At 45.0% G+C, this 16840-nt stretch overlaps 2 protein-coding genes across 2 annotated transcripts; both read right to left on the bottom strand.

Annotated features, from left to right (window-relative positions):
* Positions 1–5594: 5594 nt before the first annotated feature.
* On the bottom strand, positions 5595–12733 carry plk3 (polo-like kinase 3 (Drosophila)). Its single transcript, XM_037275721.1, has 15 exons — positions 12377–12733; positions 11085–11192; positions 10896–11012; positions 10597–10726; positions 10357–10444; positions 9909–10004; positions 9381–9579; positions 9169–9295; positions 8871–8986; positions 8555–8669; positions 8393–8476; positions 8152–8314; positions 7947–8076; positions 7758–7868; positions 5595–7166 (listed from the first exon to the last, which is right to left on the bottom strand). The coding sequence occupies exons 1-15, from the start codon at positions 12593–12595 to the stop codon at positions 6972–6974; spliced, it is 1998 nt and encodes a 665-aa protein (XP_037131616.1). The 5' UTR covers positions 12596–12733; the 3' UTR covers positions 5595–6971.
* Positions 12734–14554: 1821 nt separating this feature from the next.
* LOC119136898 (calcyclin binding protein) lies at positions 14555–16835 on the bottom strand. Its single transcript, XM_037275722.1, has 6 exons — positions 16673–16835; positions 15892–16105; positions 15718–15814; positions 15488–15587; positions 15315–15409; positions 14555–15231 (listed from the first exon to the last, which is right to left on the bottom strand). The coding sequence occupies exons 1-6, from the start codon at positions 16688–16690 to the stop codon at positions 15066–15068; spliced, it is 690 nt and encodes a 229-aa protein (XP_037131617.1). The 5' UTR covers positions 16691–16835; the 3' UTR covers positions 14555–15065.
* Positions 16836–16840: the final 5 nt, after the last annotated feature.

Genomic DNA, 16840 nt, shown 5'->3' with positions numbered 1-16840 from the left:
AAACACCTTCCGTCATCTATCGTGTTTGTGTGAGTTTCACAAAGAACATTTTATCCCATAATAACCCAAAGTCTTATTTTTCTTATTGCATTATGATTGACTTATTTTTGTTATTTGAGCGACTTATATGACTCGAGTTTACTACCTGCTGGCCATTTACATGTTTGGCCGATGTTTGCCACATGCAAGTTACAGAGAATCGCAACGATTGACTATTCACTTGGAAGTGCGTTGCAAATGTATTTGTTTGTATGTATTATCTTTACAGTTGTCTTTGTTATTGTCAATTCCAACGAGGTCGGTCACATGATACACTTAGTAAGTACCTTTTTTCCCTTGCGGCCAAAACAAAGTCACGTGAGGTTATAATCGCTTCCAACAGTACAAAACATCTCACTGAAATGATAGCAGAGCCACAATGAATTAGCTGGATAGAAGCGTATCTTATCTGTGAACCATCATAAAATAGAGGCTGACATTCACGTGCGCAGCATCTTGCTCAACTTTGTCGACGATAAATATCAATGGCTAATTTATGACCTGGAGTCGGAAGGCTCTTTCTTTCCTATTTGGACAACGAATCACAGTATTTACCTGGCAAATGTTAGTCTAAACTGAGGACAACTGATTCTTGAATCTTGAACTGTGCAAAAGCGCTAATGCGAAGCTAACGTTAGCAGTGTTTATTTCTTTTTTGTTGCATGCTGTGTTATTCAGACACACACTGACAAAACAAGCCTCCACCTTTCAATTGCTCATACCTACGAAGTAGCATATCGACGCACACTCGTTTGTTTTTCTGATAAAGGCGGCATCTGTACTGTTTATCGACGCCAATAAAAAGCTGATTTGAAAATCAGCGGAATGAAAGTGACTCAAGAACTATTCTGGCTCGCCTCCACACTTGATGACACCTGACTACCATCAAATCCATTTCCTGCGTCAGCATCTGATGACATCTTTTGATTGAAGACAAACCAAATCTATAAATAGATATGGCGTGATCTCTCGTGCCTTGTGTGGCTCCACCCGGCTTTTCACTTTGTATGAGCCGCCACATGAAATGTCACATGGTGCATCCTTTAATTGTGGTTGAACACACTCTGCGGACCAAAATGTTTCTTTTCTTATGAAACAGTCTCAGTAAATATGTTTCCTTACGGCAAAGCACTGAAACTGATGCCCCGTCTGTGAGCAGCTCTGTGATGCTGCCACATGTAGGACTCGAAAGCAGTCAGCGCAGCAAATTAGCCACATTTACCGTGTCAAAAACAGATCACCAAAAATGAGCCACTATGAAAATGTGCAAATAAAATAAAGTGTCTTCATGTGGACCAACACGCCCTCAGTCTACTATACTGTGAATGAGGCCGGCCGCATTAGTGGCTTTCCACAACATTCATTACAAATTAGATTCAAATAACTTGTAGGTACTTTCCACTGAGGCATGACATCATCGTTAAACCTTGTTAGGCATCATGTTGGCAAATGTTCAAATCAAAAAGAAAGATTTTGACCACATCTGTGCATATGTAAGGGGGCAGGGAGTTGCCCCTGCTATCTATCAGTTGCTCTGGAATCTCAACGTCTGTTTTGGTTTGGAAGAGGAATGAGGAAATGCAGCCATACACAAACCCAGAAATTCCTCAAAGTTGATCTGCCTTACTTTTCAAGCAAATTTCCTTGTGACTGGAGCACATGATTATGGAGTTGTCACGTGGAATTTTGCCACAAAGGTTTGGGACGAAGGCTCTCGGTCATATGAGCGGAAGGGTGAGCTCATTCCGAGGAAATCACACAATCATGCTTGGTCACACTCATGATGATATTGAAGTTCATGACTGGGGAGTAAGCAACACAACAGTTACAGGCGCAATGATACATTTGAACCCCAAATCGGCGGATCTTTTTCTGGCTTACGTCACCTTAATCCGAGTCTTCCCCGCATGGCTGTCTTCTGGCCATCTGGTTTTCAAGCTGCGCATTACTTTGTCTTGTCAGCAGTAGCGGAGACATTCATGGATTAACAGGCTCGCACTCAAGGTTGCTTCAATATACGTACGTACAGTCAAGGGTGAGGACGTGAAAAGCTGAAAAACAGTGCAGCCATACTGACATCACCTTTGCCATTAATCACCCCAAAAAAAACAACACAATTTGTACGTGGGGATTTCCGCAAGAGACTTACTGTGGTTTTGTTAACTACACATGTCATTCTCTTAAGTCACTTTTCATTTCCCACCTTATGTCATGTCATATCATCAATGTTCAGAAAACCTTTGAAATCTTTTGACTGAGAAAGCAATTCCATAGCGACGTAAACATTTTTTTTTAGCAACTTCCTCTGCAGCACGAGTAACTTAGCTGTGTGACTCCTGCTCTATGTGTGACAGGATGTGTGATAATCTTGGATGATCTTTCTACAAAGTCACTGTAGCCCCCCTCCCCACCAACCTATAAATAGTTGACGTGTTTCCACGTGCAAACACTTTCTGCATGTGGTTCAGCCATGCTCCGGCAAATCAACAGCAGGACGTCCGCACTTTTGAAGAGTAAAAAAATAAAGGCTTTTGAAGATGTCTAAAAGTGGATATTAAAAAAAGAAAAGGGCATGATTACACATTTCAAATGTGAACGGCAGAACCCATGACTGCCATCGCTCAAATTGTCAACTCTAAATATAGTCAGTTTTAAAAAGGCCTTTTGGACAAGAAGAGAATAAGCAGTCGGCAAAATTGTACGGCACCAGGTTTACGATGAAGAAGGAAAAATCACACGCACGCAGGCAGAATGGTGGGAAGGGAAAGAAAGCTGATGAAACCGACAGCAATGAGTCAAAAAATGGCCGCTTCCTGAGAGGAAACCATCAAAGAAGCCGGCCGGCTGGCCGGCCAGCCAGCCCCCCGCCCGCATGCACATGCACGCTTCGGCTTGTGGCCTGGCCTGGAATTTACAGGAAGCAAGAGCATGATGACAGTGGCCTCTCTCTCTAACACACACACACACACGAGGGAAAACTCTTGAGGAAACACAAGTTACTAATTAGCTGAAATTGTCCCTCCGTACTTAGATGTCTGCCTGACTTCTTCCCCCCTCCGTCATCATCTTCATCTTCTTCCAGATGTTTGACTTCCTGGCCAGCTCACTCTTTGCTTTTGGCTCTCTCCGCGACAGACGGGACTGTGGATCATTCCATTGAATGACGTGGCTGCAAGGAAGGCAAAAATAGAATTTAGGAAGATCAAGCTCGCATCGTTGGTTCAGATCAGCAACAGGCCAAGCGACCGCGGTGTTTCTAGCAAGCGTAGCCGATTGTCAGGCTTCGGGGTGGAGTAATGGAGCGAGGCGACCAAGTGCAGCTTGGACCAGGGTTTATTGCGGAAACCAAAAGGACAGACTCGGCAAACCGACGTGACTTAACAACAAACTAACGGGACTGACCGACCAAAACGTGAAACAAAAGACAGGACCCAAACAAACCGCGTGACAGCGAGACATGCATTGTCCACATCCCATGCAATGCTCCGACAGCGAGTGACACACAAACAGAACTTAAATACAACACAGGTAACGAGAGGCAGGTGCGTGTGATTACACTAATCAAGGGCACACAGGAAGGGAGGGGCGAGCAGAGCACACAGACACACAAACGATGACAACCTATACACAGCAAAACTGGGGACGAGGCATGACACCGATACCAGAAACCGATACTTGAGGCAAATAAAGACAGATGAAGTCCACCTTAGCAGTAGTCAAAAACAGGATGGCTGCTCCTTGAAACAAAATGGCTAAAAACAACAAGCATTTCTCCTCAAATCTCCACTGTTCAATTTTCAGATAAAGAAGGTCATGACTTTGGCAGAGAGCAGATTGCTAGCAGGCTCACCTTCAGACCCAGGCGTGTGTGACATGTTTCTTTGTTCTGCTAATGGGACACAGGAGGGGAATGTTCAAAAGGAAACACACATTTCCTGGAGGGCGGCGGCGTGACGTGCACAAGTGTTGGGTGATGCACGAGTGTGACATCGGCACGGATCGGAAGCCGGCACACACACACACACACACATGCCACAGGAGAGTAAAGGGTCCAAAAAGGAAGAAGATCCCTTCCCCAATGCCACCCACTGGGTTGGACTTGAATGCTTCCAACAGGCTTCTGCTGTTTGTCTCCACTCAATGTGAACGTCACGCTTGAACTCACATCAACCTTTCCCAAAACAACAGTTTTATAGATCTCATAACATTCCCTTGTTTTACTGCACTTTACTTGCCTAACTCAAGTTACTTTCTATCACTTTACATTGCTTTACTTTATTTTAGTCACTGTCCAGTTGCTTTATATGACTTGGTTACTTCCATTTTTGTGAGTTACTCATAATATACTATATCATCTTTCTTTAATCTACCTTACATTGCTTTTTAAAAATGATTTCATTTTGCTTCCTTTGTGTCCTAACCTTACTTGTCATTGTTTTGCTTTATTTTGATTGGACTTTTGTGGGGCCTATGGTGGTTTTTGGGACATTTGAATGGACATTCATTCTCACCCGCCACGTTCATTTTTTTCTTGAATTACTTTGTGAATATGTTTCTGAACACGTTATATGCAAATAGTACTGTGTGGTATCGGTGGCGAATATTTGGGCATTTCAATAAGGCACCTACCTGGGTCAACTACGGGGGTACCCGGAAGTAGTTGACAGAAAAGCGGGAGTTTCGCCGGGTCTCGAGCGTAACTGCCACTGTGGCGTGTGTTTCAGGTCAAGTCAAGTTGATTTGTATAGCCCTAAATCACAAGCAGTCTCAAAGGGCTTCACATAGACAAAAATGGACAATTATTCTCAAAGCATCCCCTGATCTTAAGCTCCCAAATGGTGAGTCAAACTGTTGAAAAGATGATCAGAACTTGCAATACTGCTGGTAGTCTGAGCTAATTATTGATTGAGAATATGATACATACGGTTAGGGTTGTACAATGGAGAATTTTGCGTATAACATGGACAGTGTGATGTTTATAATGTAGTCTCAGTACCCGGAAGTAGTTGACAGTGATCGGGAGTTTCGCCGGGTCGTGACTGTAACGGCCGCTGTTGTGCGTCTTTCAGTCAATGTATTATTTGAACACCAACCCCCCCCCGCATGCATGCGTGGAGTGATTCGCGTCCATGCGTGCGACACTTTGTCAAGTCAAATCACTTAATGACATTAAGTTTCACTTTATATTGCTTTCATTTACTCGATGTTGCTCATGGCATAGTGTAAGGTTTTAACCTCCATTTTTTGTCTTGTTATTGAGAACACGACAGATTTGGAATTCCATTTTCCCACATTGAGCAAGTGTGGATAATCAAAAAACAGTTTGAGTGAGTGCATGGGCTAAGAATGTAGGCCAGTTATTTACACATTTTGAAGAGGGCAAATCAGAACATTTCCACTGCCTTCTCAAAGTTGCAAAACTCGTTGGCCTACTTTTATGCCGGTCCTTAAGATCCAGTGCTAATCGTTTAAATCTCGGACGGTAGAGTTTCTTGAGAAACAGCACTTTGTTGAAAGAGTGAAGCCATTTCGACTGAATGTCTGACAAGTTGACATTTCCTTTTCAATCAACTTTATTTTTGTCCCATTCCCCACATACAATACAATACAAAAAGTGTGAGCGGAATTGAACATTACCTTGTGTCAAGACCATACATATACACAATAAATAAATTTAAAAAAAAAAAAAAAGAAGAAACCTGAATAAATAAAAAAATAAATTAACAGCCAGAAAAATAAAGACTTTGATCATCAGACTTGTTTTCACAATGTTTCTGAAAACACGACACATTTTGCATTCCGGGTCACAGCTTTGAGGATACAAACTCTCGGGTCGAGAAAACCAACGTAAAAGGGTCACAGTAAGACGCGCGCGTATATGGTTTTCTTCTTGCTGGGGATTATACGTTGATGAGAGCGGGTTCATTTTAAAAGCTTAGGTATTGACAGTGTAGCGCCGGTGACAAAGCCGTCAGCTTGACATTCACTAAAGAGGCTTGTTATTGCACTATACAGACATCCCTCACAAAGGCACTTTTCACCCCCTTCCTCATTCGTCCCCTCGCCTTCTTTCGTTTCCCCGACCCAATGTTTCACCAGAACATGTGGGCACCTACGTGTCAATTTAAAAAGTCTAAAATCAAACTAAAGTAAACAGGCTTTTTGGTATTGAATTAAAAGCAAATAAAACTGGTGAGGGTATATACGTATATAAAAAAAAAATGACTTATGGATTTAAAGAAATCAAAAATTGTGCATTATGGTGTCTCACCCAAATCCCCTTAACTACTCCGTGTACCATGAAGAAAATGGGTGACAATGAGGCAGAAGAAGCCATTAACGCAAAAGGCTATCGCCAAACCTCACCGTCTAAATACGGCCAGGAATGTCATGTGCGTGTGAGGTAAATCAAGATCGTAGCGTGATCGATTGCTGGCTCATTATTTTGTAAAAACTGAAGAAAAAAGAAAATCGTGCAGTGTCCACAGGTCTGGAAGCGGCAGAGGGGAGGGAAAAATAGAGAATCCACCACCACCACCAATACAAGTTGCAATTTGAAGTGTTTAGTTACCATGGAGACACCAAACCCAGCACTAACTATCGATAAGAGGCGCAAAGCGGCAGGCAGGCTCCGTTGGCACCATGCAACCAAGAAGAAGGAGAATCTGTAGTTAGGTGAAACTTTTTTTTGGCATCCATCATGGAGTGTCCAATCATTAGACATTGTTTGGACAGGCACAGACCCCGAAGGTCAACACGACATCTGATCAAAACTACCTGGGCAGAAGTATCATATCAGCTGCCACGGCACCAGTCCACATGAGGCCCGTTACGGCGCTGCTGCAAAACGGTCAACCAATCAAGCGGGAGCCGGTCATAGAGCCTCGAAAGTCACAGTTGGCCAGTCTGATTTTGTTTGCTTTTTTCCCTCCTCAGGCATCAGCGTGGTGCTGCAGGAGATGGAGCACGTATCGGAGGCGGTGCCGCAGTTCGGCCGTGCAGCCCATCTCGCTCAGCATGCTGAGGAGGTACGTGTAGGAAACGCGCTCGCGGCTGATGTAGGTCAGCACGTACGAGTCCGACGACTTGGACAGGATGATCTTGGTGTGGTCGGTGTAGAAGTTCACCTGGACGCGAGGAGAGGAGAATGGAGTGAGCCGTCTTGGGCTCATTTACAAACAATCAATTGCTAGACCAGTGATTAAAAATCAAATATATTTAAATCCCTGGTGGAATAGTTTCAAAAACACTAAAACTTTGTTTCAAGAAAAAAATTCAACCATAAAACCGAAGGGTATCGTCAGGTAGCGCTGTACCGTTTAACTAATTATGCCGAGTCACAATGGTATGACGTCAATATTTACAAAGTCTTCCAAATGGCAAGTCTGATATTGTTCAACTGTTGTGCGACTATATGCAAATAGTTGTCTCTGGAATGTGGGGGGGGACTAAAAAAATCTGCCACTTGACAAGGCTGTCACAGAGGCGTGAACAACTCTGTTACCGCAAGACTCCAGTAACACCATCAAAAAAAAGAAATCTTGATTTACAAGTTGCTAAATTTAACCAGGCGCCAGGTTGGCAACACAAACTAGCTACTTGCTCCGCCTTTAAAGTGCAAAAGGTACACCTGCCAACAAAACCTGTAGAAGCAAGTTGCACTATCCCATGATTATTTCCCAGCTGCCATTTTTATTTTGTCAAGTTGGTTGACTAACCTGCAGCGTTCCGTTGTTGAAGAGCATGACGAGCGCGTGGTCAGTTTTCACCCACTGCAGCAGCAGAGGAGGAGGACCGGGAACTTGTTCATGACAGTGAATATCACCACCCTGTCGCTCATGGAAACAGATCCAAAGTCACTCATCTGTAGCAAATATAGACTTGATTCTTAACTCATTTCCTCATACCTCCATGAGATTTTGTTCCATGTAGTTGGCCATGAGCTCTACAATTTGTTTCTGGCTCCGAAGCTGCTCCGGTAGCGAGCTCGCAGGGAAGCTAAAGTGCTTGTTGTTAGTCAAGCAGTAGTGGACCGTCCTGGGGGGGAACACAAAGCCTCAATGTTTGGATTTCTTAACTCTTAAAAGCTATGGGCTGAGGCTTGCCACTCACTTGCGCTGGTCACAGAGGCTGAGGTGCGTTCCTTCGTTGAAGAGCACTCCGATGCTTTGGTCTGACAGCTGGTAGCCAAAACCGTATTTGTTGGAATAGTCCACCCATTTGGTGACCCACAGGAAGGACTGTGGCCTGGAGAGGCACGGCGGGTTTCTCGTGGCTGCGGAATTGACAACAGAGGTCAGGGAAAGAGCACACTCAAAGGCAAGGCAAGGCAATGCAAGGCAATGCTGCTTACCTGCAGGCATAATGGCCAAGCAGCCATTGAGAACCTTCATGGCACATTCAGCCACAACGGAGGGAGTGATGACATCATCGCACGCTGGATAGGGAAAAAGAATGAGTATGTTGCCTTTGATTGCGGAATGATTACAAAAAAACAATAACAACGCGAGCCTACGTTCAGAGCTGCTAGCCATGGTGCCTTTGAAGGAACGCGAGATTGACTTCCTGGATTCCTCCTCCGCCGCAGTCTGCTCCAGAGGCACCGAGCTGACCAGCTGACCGGTGGGCACCTGGAGAGAGTAGACTTTCATTTCACAGCAGCAAAGCAACTCAAGCCAACCAAATGTCAATGCCGTTCAAACTATTCCGCTTGTTCACTTCTGGAGTCGTTCAAGTGAAGTCGGCCATTTCATGCAGCCGCCCGCACTCGATATGCCTGACTTTCAAATGGAAATAGACGGTCCAAAATCTCAGAGATGAAATAGCCATACCTCATTTGGGCCCACGGTTTTGTAGCTGATCTGGCGGTTGATGGAGCACTTGACGATGCCGGACACCAGCTTGGAAATATCTTTGTCCTCCTTCTCCTCGCATGGCGCCTTCTCCACTGCAACGTGATGAGTCACACCCATAAAATTAAACTTGCAAAACAAAGCCACGCGTGCATTTCAGTCCTTTTTAAGGAAACGTTCCCACGAGACACAAGCAGCCTTGCGAGGCGAGACGTCTCCGATAAAGGACCATGATGGGCGGGCGGATGCCAATGCCAAGGACATAGTTGCGCTTTACCTTTTGCTTTTTTCTTGCCAAAGAGGCTCTTGGCCACTTTGGTGAAGAATTTCTTGGCCGGGCTGGGGGGATGGAGCTCGGGCACCATGACACAGCTGTTGGGGGGAAGTTTGTCGGGGGTGAAACCCTGCGGGGGACCACAGACCCTCAGTTAAGTCCTACGACCACACGTGATGACGTCATGCTCGCTGCTGGTGAATAATGCCAATTACTTTGGTGAAGAATTCATGGTGGAGAATTTGATCCAGCGTGAGTCTGTCGCTTGGGGTTTTCTGCAGAACGCCCGAGATGAGTTTCTGGGCGGCGGGCGAGAGCCCTGAGGGCAGGTTGTAGCGAACTTCCTTGATGCATTTGTACGTCTCTTTCAGGTCCAGAGTCTCAAAGGGCGGGTTGCCGCACATCAACGTGTACCTGGACAAGAGGAAAGCCAGGTCAACTATCTGCCCAAATACAACTTGTTTGCAGCACTCAGAAAACAAGTAAGTGAGAGAGAGAGGAGCTTTTTTTCTTTCCCCCCCAGGCAGTGTCAAATATCATGTTTCTATGCCACCGACCGCTATAAAATTGTCAAGTGCCCTTCTATGAACCCCAGGCTGTAGTTTTGACACCGCTAGATAGGGCACATTCAGTCCCGGTTTCACAATTGAGAGAGGGAGGACGTTGGCCGTTTCTTGTTCCAGCTCGCTTTTCCAACACGGAACCACACCAATGTGCTAGCTTACACAAACGGGTTGACTTACATGACGCAACCAAGGGACCAAACGTCTGACTCGGTGCCATGGCCCTGCCTGTTGAGCACCTCGGGGGCCAAGTAGTTGGGGGTTCCACAGATGGTCCTATGAGGGAGACAGAAAACTATTTTGACGCTCTGGTATTCCACATCAAAGTGTCAAATCTGCAATGACGCTGGACTTTCGGCGCTACATTCAACTGCCGCGTGGAAAAGCGGTTTCAGTGATTGGGAAAGTGTGCATGAGTGCGCACGTTACACAAGGGCAGAAAAAATACCAAACGTGTCATCCATTTGATGAAACTGCACACGTTGAACTAGAAACGCCGAGTGAGTGTTGCGCAACATTGTGCGTCATCACCAAATTAGTAGAAATCGCAGACAATGCTATTAGTGGAGTTTGAAGTATTCTATCCTAAAACCGGAAAATATGGAAGATTGTTTAAAAACAAACTGACTTTTTCCTCTGCTCAACAGTTTCCAGCTTGGCAGCGAGGCCAAAGTCTCCCAATCGTAGTTCCATGTTTTCATTCACAAAGAAGTTGCCTGTAAAAGAGACAAAAGCATTTTTTTTTTCCCCCCCCAAAGTCAGCATTCCGCAGCTCGGTCAAAGTCACAGCAGATACTTTGGATGCTTTCATGCACGTTTGCAACATTCCCGTCATAGCAGCGCCCCCGTTCCGCTCCTGCCGCCATACCTAGTTTGAGATCTCTGTGCAGGATGCCTCTGCTGTGTAGATACTTGAGGCCTGATATGATCTGCCTGAGGTAATATCGCACTTCGGGCTCAGTCAACGTGTGTCTCGCCTTCCAAATGTGCGCCAGTGACTGTTGGGGGAAGGGCGGGGGGTTAGTCGAAGCAATGAGCTGACCGCCGTAACCTTCAGAAAGACAACGGCGACTGTACAAAACTGCCTGGCGCTGACGTTAACGGTCACATTGCATTTGTTGAACGCGCAGAGTTAAATGGCACGGCTAATTCCAGACAACTCCTCACCTTGCGACTACAGAGCTCAAGAAATATGTAGATGTTATCCTGGTCCTCGAAATGGTGCGAGAACTTCACCACGTGCTTGTGCGACAGGGTTTTGTGCAACTCGATCTCATTGGTGATCTACGATGAAATAAAAGGCGACCATGAGCCGGTTCATTTGCGATAGGGGACATTCAAACAGCAAAAAGATACCTTGTCTCTCTGGTGCGGTTTGGACACCCTGCTTTGCGGAATGACTTTGACGGCAAACATTTTGTTGTTAGACAGGTCCGTCATCTCGTAGCATCGTGCAAAACCGCCCTTGGGGAGAAGAACAGTGATTAGATTGGAATGAGGTGAAATAAGCTGCATAACTTTAGCACAGGAGGGACACACGCCTTCATTTAACCTATAAATTCTCATTGACACAAATGACTCGACAGCAGTGAGTACATTTTCTTCCGAGGTAATAATGAACTGTAAGAGTCGGAGGAAAAAGTGAAATGTGCGCATTTTTTCCACCTTTTGTGGCAAGAATCTTTCTGCTGTGAAACAGTTTTTAGCATGCCTATATCTCAGCAGCAAAAGATGTCCGATTTTTTTTTTTTTTTTTATCAAAAGGGAATATAATTTTATTGTCATCCACTGTTTCATATTTTTAACCTTAAAAACACAAAGGATTTTAAGTTGCATACATGACGGAAACTGCCACCACTAGGTTACATTAAAGAAATGTTTAAACATCATTTGACGGAAGACTCAAAAAAAGAAGAAGAAGAAAAAACCTTGGGAAGGAAAAAAGAGAAATGAACAGTTGGAATAAGGGGAAATCCATATACACTGCTCTGATGAACCCATCATTTTCTCTAACATTGATTGGCGCACCACATGGGTGACCATAAATGAGTGAAATGGCCACCCTTAGCTTTGATTACATGGTCGGTCAAACATCAATTGAGTTCAAAAGACATTCGCGTTTTAAAAAGCATATACAAGTCATGCTTTTCAGCCTCGGGCAAAACTAGCGTCGGTTGCATGCATTTGATGCACACACAAAAAAAAAAACACACGCTCGATTGGACGATGGCTGGCAGGCAGCCACGCAGGCAGGCAGGCAGCCACGCAGCCACGCAGGCAGGCACGCAGCCACGCCGGCTTGCTGCATTCTCATTAACCGTGAAAGTGACGTTTGTCTGCGGCATCTCACAGAACAGACATGATTTGGCAGCAGCGAGCGATGACGAGCAACATGTTTCTAGCCTGGCTATTTCGCCAGATAATCATCGGAAATGAATAGAATAAAAGGAAAATGCATTTCTCATCTTTGTAGGTGCGATGTAGTATGTCGGGTAGGGAAAAAAAACAACAACCCAGTCATTTTCTGCAAAAACTGGCACACCTCATTGCTCACACCTGCAACACAGCCGCGTGCAATTTTGTCACGCACACACACACAAGCAACATGCAAACGACATACAAGTGAAATGCTATATTGAAGTAAGTACCTTTCCCAAAAGCTTCCCTTTACTGTACGAGCGTCCCGTTCTTGCGTCGGTTATCACATGCGCCAGTTCCGGTTTGGCAGACTCTGATTTGGAACGGCCAGCTTTGGCCCCCGGAGCGCCGGCTTGCTGGGCTCCTTCGGCTGCAGGCTTCAAGCTTAAATCCGCATTCATGGCGTGGCACGACACACGCTGCGCCGCCGTAAAAGCACCGAGATCCATTCAAGGCGGTGGCGTCAAACAGAACACACGCAAAAATGATTCACTTCTATTCCTATTCGGAAGCGAAGCTGGTGGGTTCGGGAAGGGGACGCACGTCCGCTTGTGTCTATGAATCCATCTGGTATGAACGGACAGAAAGCGCCACGATGACTATTTATAGGCGGTGGTGATGTCACAAAATGGGCGCGGTTAGGCAGAGAAAGTCCGGACAGATATGCCAATCAAAATGAAATGCGAATGGAAAGAAACAACGCGTAGACTTTGCTTCCTTTTGATGCTTACGACTTGTCAGTTCCGTAAACAAGTTGCTTTGCATTGAGATAGGAGTTCAGTCATTCCGTGACCACACTCACTCGTAAGTCAAAGATCAAACTTCAAATCGTCTTTTCCCGTTGAAATGAATGGAAACATGATTAATCCGTCGCAGCCTTCCCCGAAAAAAAAACAAAAAAACAACTGTTGTGTATCTTAATGTGCAAAAACATTCTTCATAAAAGCCTAAAGTAATAACATCAAGTAGAATCGAAAAAAATAATCACAATGTTTTCATCACTGTGTACGTCGAATCGCCTCTGTGGTGCGCTTTTCTTGTGTACCCATACTGCTCCCATGCAGCAGTATTTATATATTATTCATTGAAAGATCTCAGCTTATCAGTACGGCACTAATATTAGTCATTCTTCACTAAAGATAGGAATAAAAGACCGTGAGTACAGTTATAGTGTCTTTCTACATGTGTTGCTTAACTGGTTGTGCTGGTCTTACAATATATGCGGTAAAAGTTTGTGTTGTACGACAAAAAAAGTCAGAAAAAAATTGTTCTTGATCTGAAAGTCTTTACATAGTTACTGATTTAATTAAAACCTGAAAGTACAACACCCACAGTGCCCCACCCGCAAGTTCTTTATCTCAACGTTCGTTTCCTGCATAAATATCCACAACTCACCCAAACCACTTAAGTTGCTCAAATCACTGCTGCCGTCTAGTGGACAAAAGCTTTGTAGCATATGGTCATTATCACCTCAGTTTACGGCAAACGTTGCGAGTTAATATTTACTGTACGGTAATTTACGTTAGTGCGACAACAACGCGTTTCGACGTACGTACAAGTACTGCATCGTAAACCTTAGACTTAGACTTAGACAGAACTTTATTGTCATTTTGTCAACACTAGGTGTGTACAAAACGAAATTTCGTTGCATACGGCTTTCAACAATGTAGAGGTATTTCGGCTGGTTAAAAAAAGTGACATTCTATATAAAAATATGAAATAAGATAATTATAAAGTACAAAGTGCAGCAGTGATAAAGTATGTGAACAGTGCAGGAGACAAAAGCAGTATTTACAAGTGTGCAGAGGAATGCTACGTTTGAATGTTCAACAGTCTGACGACAGCAGGGAAAAAACTATTGCAGAACCTGGTGGACCTGCAGCGGATGCTGCGAAACCTCTTCCCAGAGGGCAGCAGGGAGAACAGTCCATGGTGGAGGTGTGATGGGTCACTGATAATATTTCGGGCTCGGGACACGCAGCGCTGGGATGACAAATCCTGAATGGAGGGAAGAGGAGCCCCGATGATCCTCTCTGCTGTCCTCACCACTCTCCTCAGGTTCTTCCAATCGGAGGCGCTGCAACCTCCACACCACACCGAGAGACAGCTTGTCAGAATGCTCTCTATGGTGCTTCGGTAGAACGTCCTCATGATGGGTGGGGGCAGGTGGGCTCTCCTCATCCTCCGCAGGAAGTACAAGCGCTTCTGTGCCCTCTTGACCAGTGTTGTGGTGTTCACAGTCCAGGTGAGGTCGTCTGTGATGTGGACTCCCAGGAATTTAGTGCTGTACCGAGGAAAGACTGTGTATTTATGCTCTGGAAACATGACTCAACGGCACCACCTGTCGGTTGCCTTTATTGAGAGTGGATTCTCCAAGATGAAACCAATTTAAGATTTGGACTTTTTTTTAACCTAAATACAGTGTTTGTGATGGAATAGAATCAAATAAAACAATATTATCTTAAAAATGTGGTCATGAGAACTGCAAAAACAAGTAGAAAAGGGTAAAAGAAGAACAATATGACCACCCCCTCCAAAAAAAAGACAATGGCAAATGACATCATGCTGCACACAAACCCAAACAAACTTTGAAAACGGCTCCAACCTCATGGCTACCAATATGTACTTAGAGAATGCCAACAAAACCAAGAGCGATGATGGTCAGCACGCATGTCAATCTTTTTTCTTTTCTTTTTAATATCAGGTCTAATTTGATGTGTTGTATATGTTGTACAGGACAAATGTCATTTTCTGAACGTGCCGCTTTGGCCCAAGCTAAATTAGAACATGTTCAACACGGGTGTTGGCGGCCTAGTCATAGCGGTTGTATATTCTTTAGGTCACGTCATGAAAGTTCAATCTCATTTGGTCACAATCAGATCTCATGTAGTTCTGCTCTGGTGGAATGTTGGCTGAGACTCAAAAATCCATCATGCCTTCTTCTCCCCTCATCTTCTTCTCCTGCGATTCCGACCAAGCTTTGTTGATGGTTCGCTTCATCTCGTCGTCTCCGTCTGTGTAGATTTTCTTCAACATGCTCATCAGGCCCTCGCTGGGGTCGGCGTTGTCGTCCGCCTTGGGCTTACTGTCAACGGGAAGAAATGGGGAGTGTTAGTTGTTTTCCAAATCCTCCCAATGGATCTTGTGTTAAATTAGGGAACAATTTACTCCTTCTCCTTGGATTGCTTTTCCACTGTGGTGAGGCATTCCCACTTCTTGGTCGCCTTCTTCTTGCACATGATCACAAGCATGTCTGTTTTTATCTGAGGGCGGCAGAACGGGGCTTTTGAAGACATTGCTTTTCATTGCAAAACAAAAGAATAGCCAAGAAAATGGATCACCTTGGTGCTGCTGTTCTCCTCATCAATTGGATACAATAGATTGAGAACGCTCATCTGGTGATTCTTTCCGTCAAGCTCCTTCACTAGCACAGAAAATGACCTGCAGCAGTTACAGCATACAACATCCACATTGGTTGGATTGGCAAGTGGTCAGTCAGTCAAGAACCAATGCAGCCTTGGGGGCATCACAAATTCGGGTAACACCACAAGTGAGAAGACTCTGTACATACCTTTCGGTAAAATTGACTTCCACTTTCTCAGATGGAATCATGTGCGCATTTTTCAACGTGAGGTAAATTTTCACAAACTTCTCCGACTGGTCCCAGGCTGTATCGGATTGAAACATACATGGTACACTTGCAGACTGCAATCAAAGGGAAAACGTGCCAAGCACGGCGCCGTACCATAATTGGTAATCTTGACCGTGTACACGACGGCCTTGGAAGATGACGCCGGGTCTGTCTGTCTGCGGGCTTGTTGCTCTTGCTGTTGACGCTTGGCGGCGAGCTCTTTCTCAACCTTCATGCGCTCTTGCTTGAGCAGCTCCTGCACCCTCTTCCTCTCCGCCTTCTCCGCGAGAGAACCCAGCTCCACCAAGTCTGCCTCCAACTGGTTGATCTGTTTTCAGATTGTCAGTGTTGAGTGAAAACTTCCAAATGGTTAAGTCCGTTCACCTATCAAACAACCAAGAGCTATTGAATATTTTTCACAATCGATTATTCTACTGCTCGTACACCTCAATGTATCAATGCATTGCGATTATTGTTTCGATTGCGTCTTGGTACATTTCAGCATGTGCGACCGAGTGAAATCTTAATGCGGTTGATTTCAAAATAAATACAAGCACATAAATATCGAGCGAGGTCGATCGCTTGATCGCACTTTGACTTGGCATGGTAGCCAAGAGGCGGTTGGTCGGTCGAATGTTCTCGCAAACGACCTCGCTAGCAAACAGGAACTGTGACTCGATGGACGCTTGAGGAAAATCAAACGGCCACAGCGGGAATAGTTACACCAACACAACAAACAAGGGTGCAAACTCGCAGCTTTGAAGGAAAGTGAAAAGATATTCAAATCTAAAGCGTCGTCGTCACTTTCACTAGAAGCGAAAAGGGCCATCTGGCTGAGTAAACAAAGGCGTGTTCCTCCAATATAGACAAGATGAGTTGAGAGCATGTTTCGTACCTGCTGTGTTAGATCCATGGAGCGTTTGGACGGTGTATTCGTTGAGATTTGCTTCCAGACGCAAGCCGGTGCGTAGCAGGTCCGCTAGTCATGTGCGTGCGTTCATTGCTTAGCTTAGCTTAGCTTAGCGGACGGTACACTCTTCATCGAAGCTGCGGCCCAACCAGA

Source organism: Syngnathus acus, chromosome 17 (genome assembly GCF_901709675.1).
Source record: "Syngnathus acus chromosome 17, fSynAcu1.2, whole genome shotgun sequence".
Classification (NCBI taxonomy): domain Eukaryota; kingdom Metazoa; phylum Chordata; class Actinopteri; order Syngnathiformes; family Syngnathidae; genus Syngnathus; species Syngnathus acus.
The sequence above is the reverse complement of the archived record's forward strand: the minus strand, read 5'-3'. Positions and strand labels throughout refer to the sequence as shown.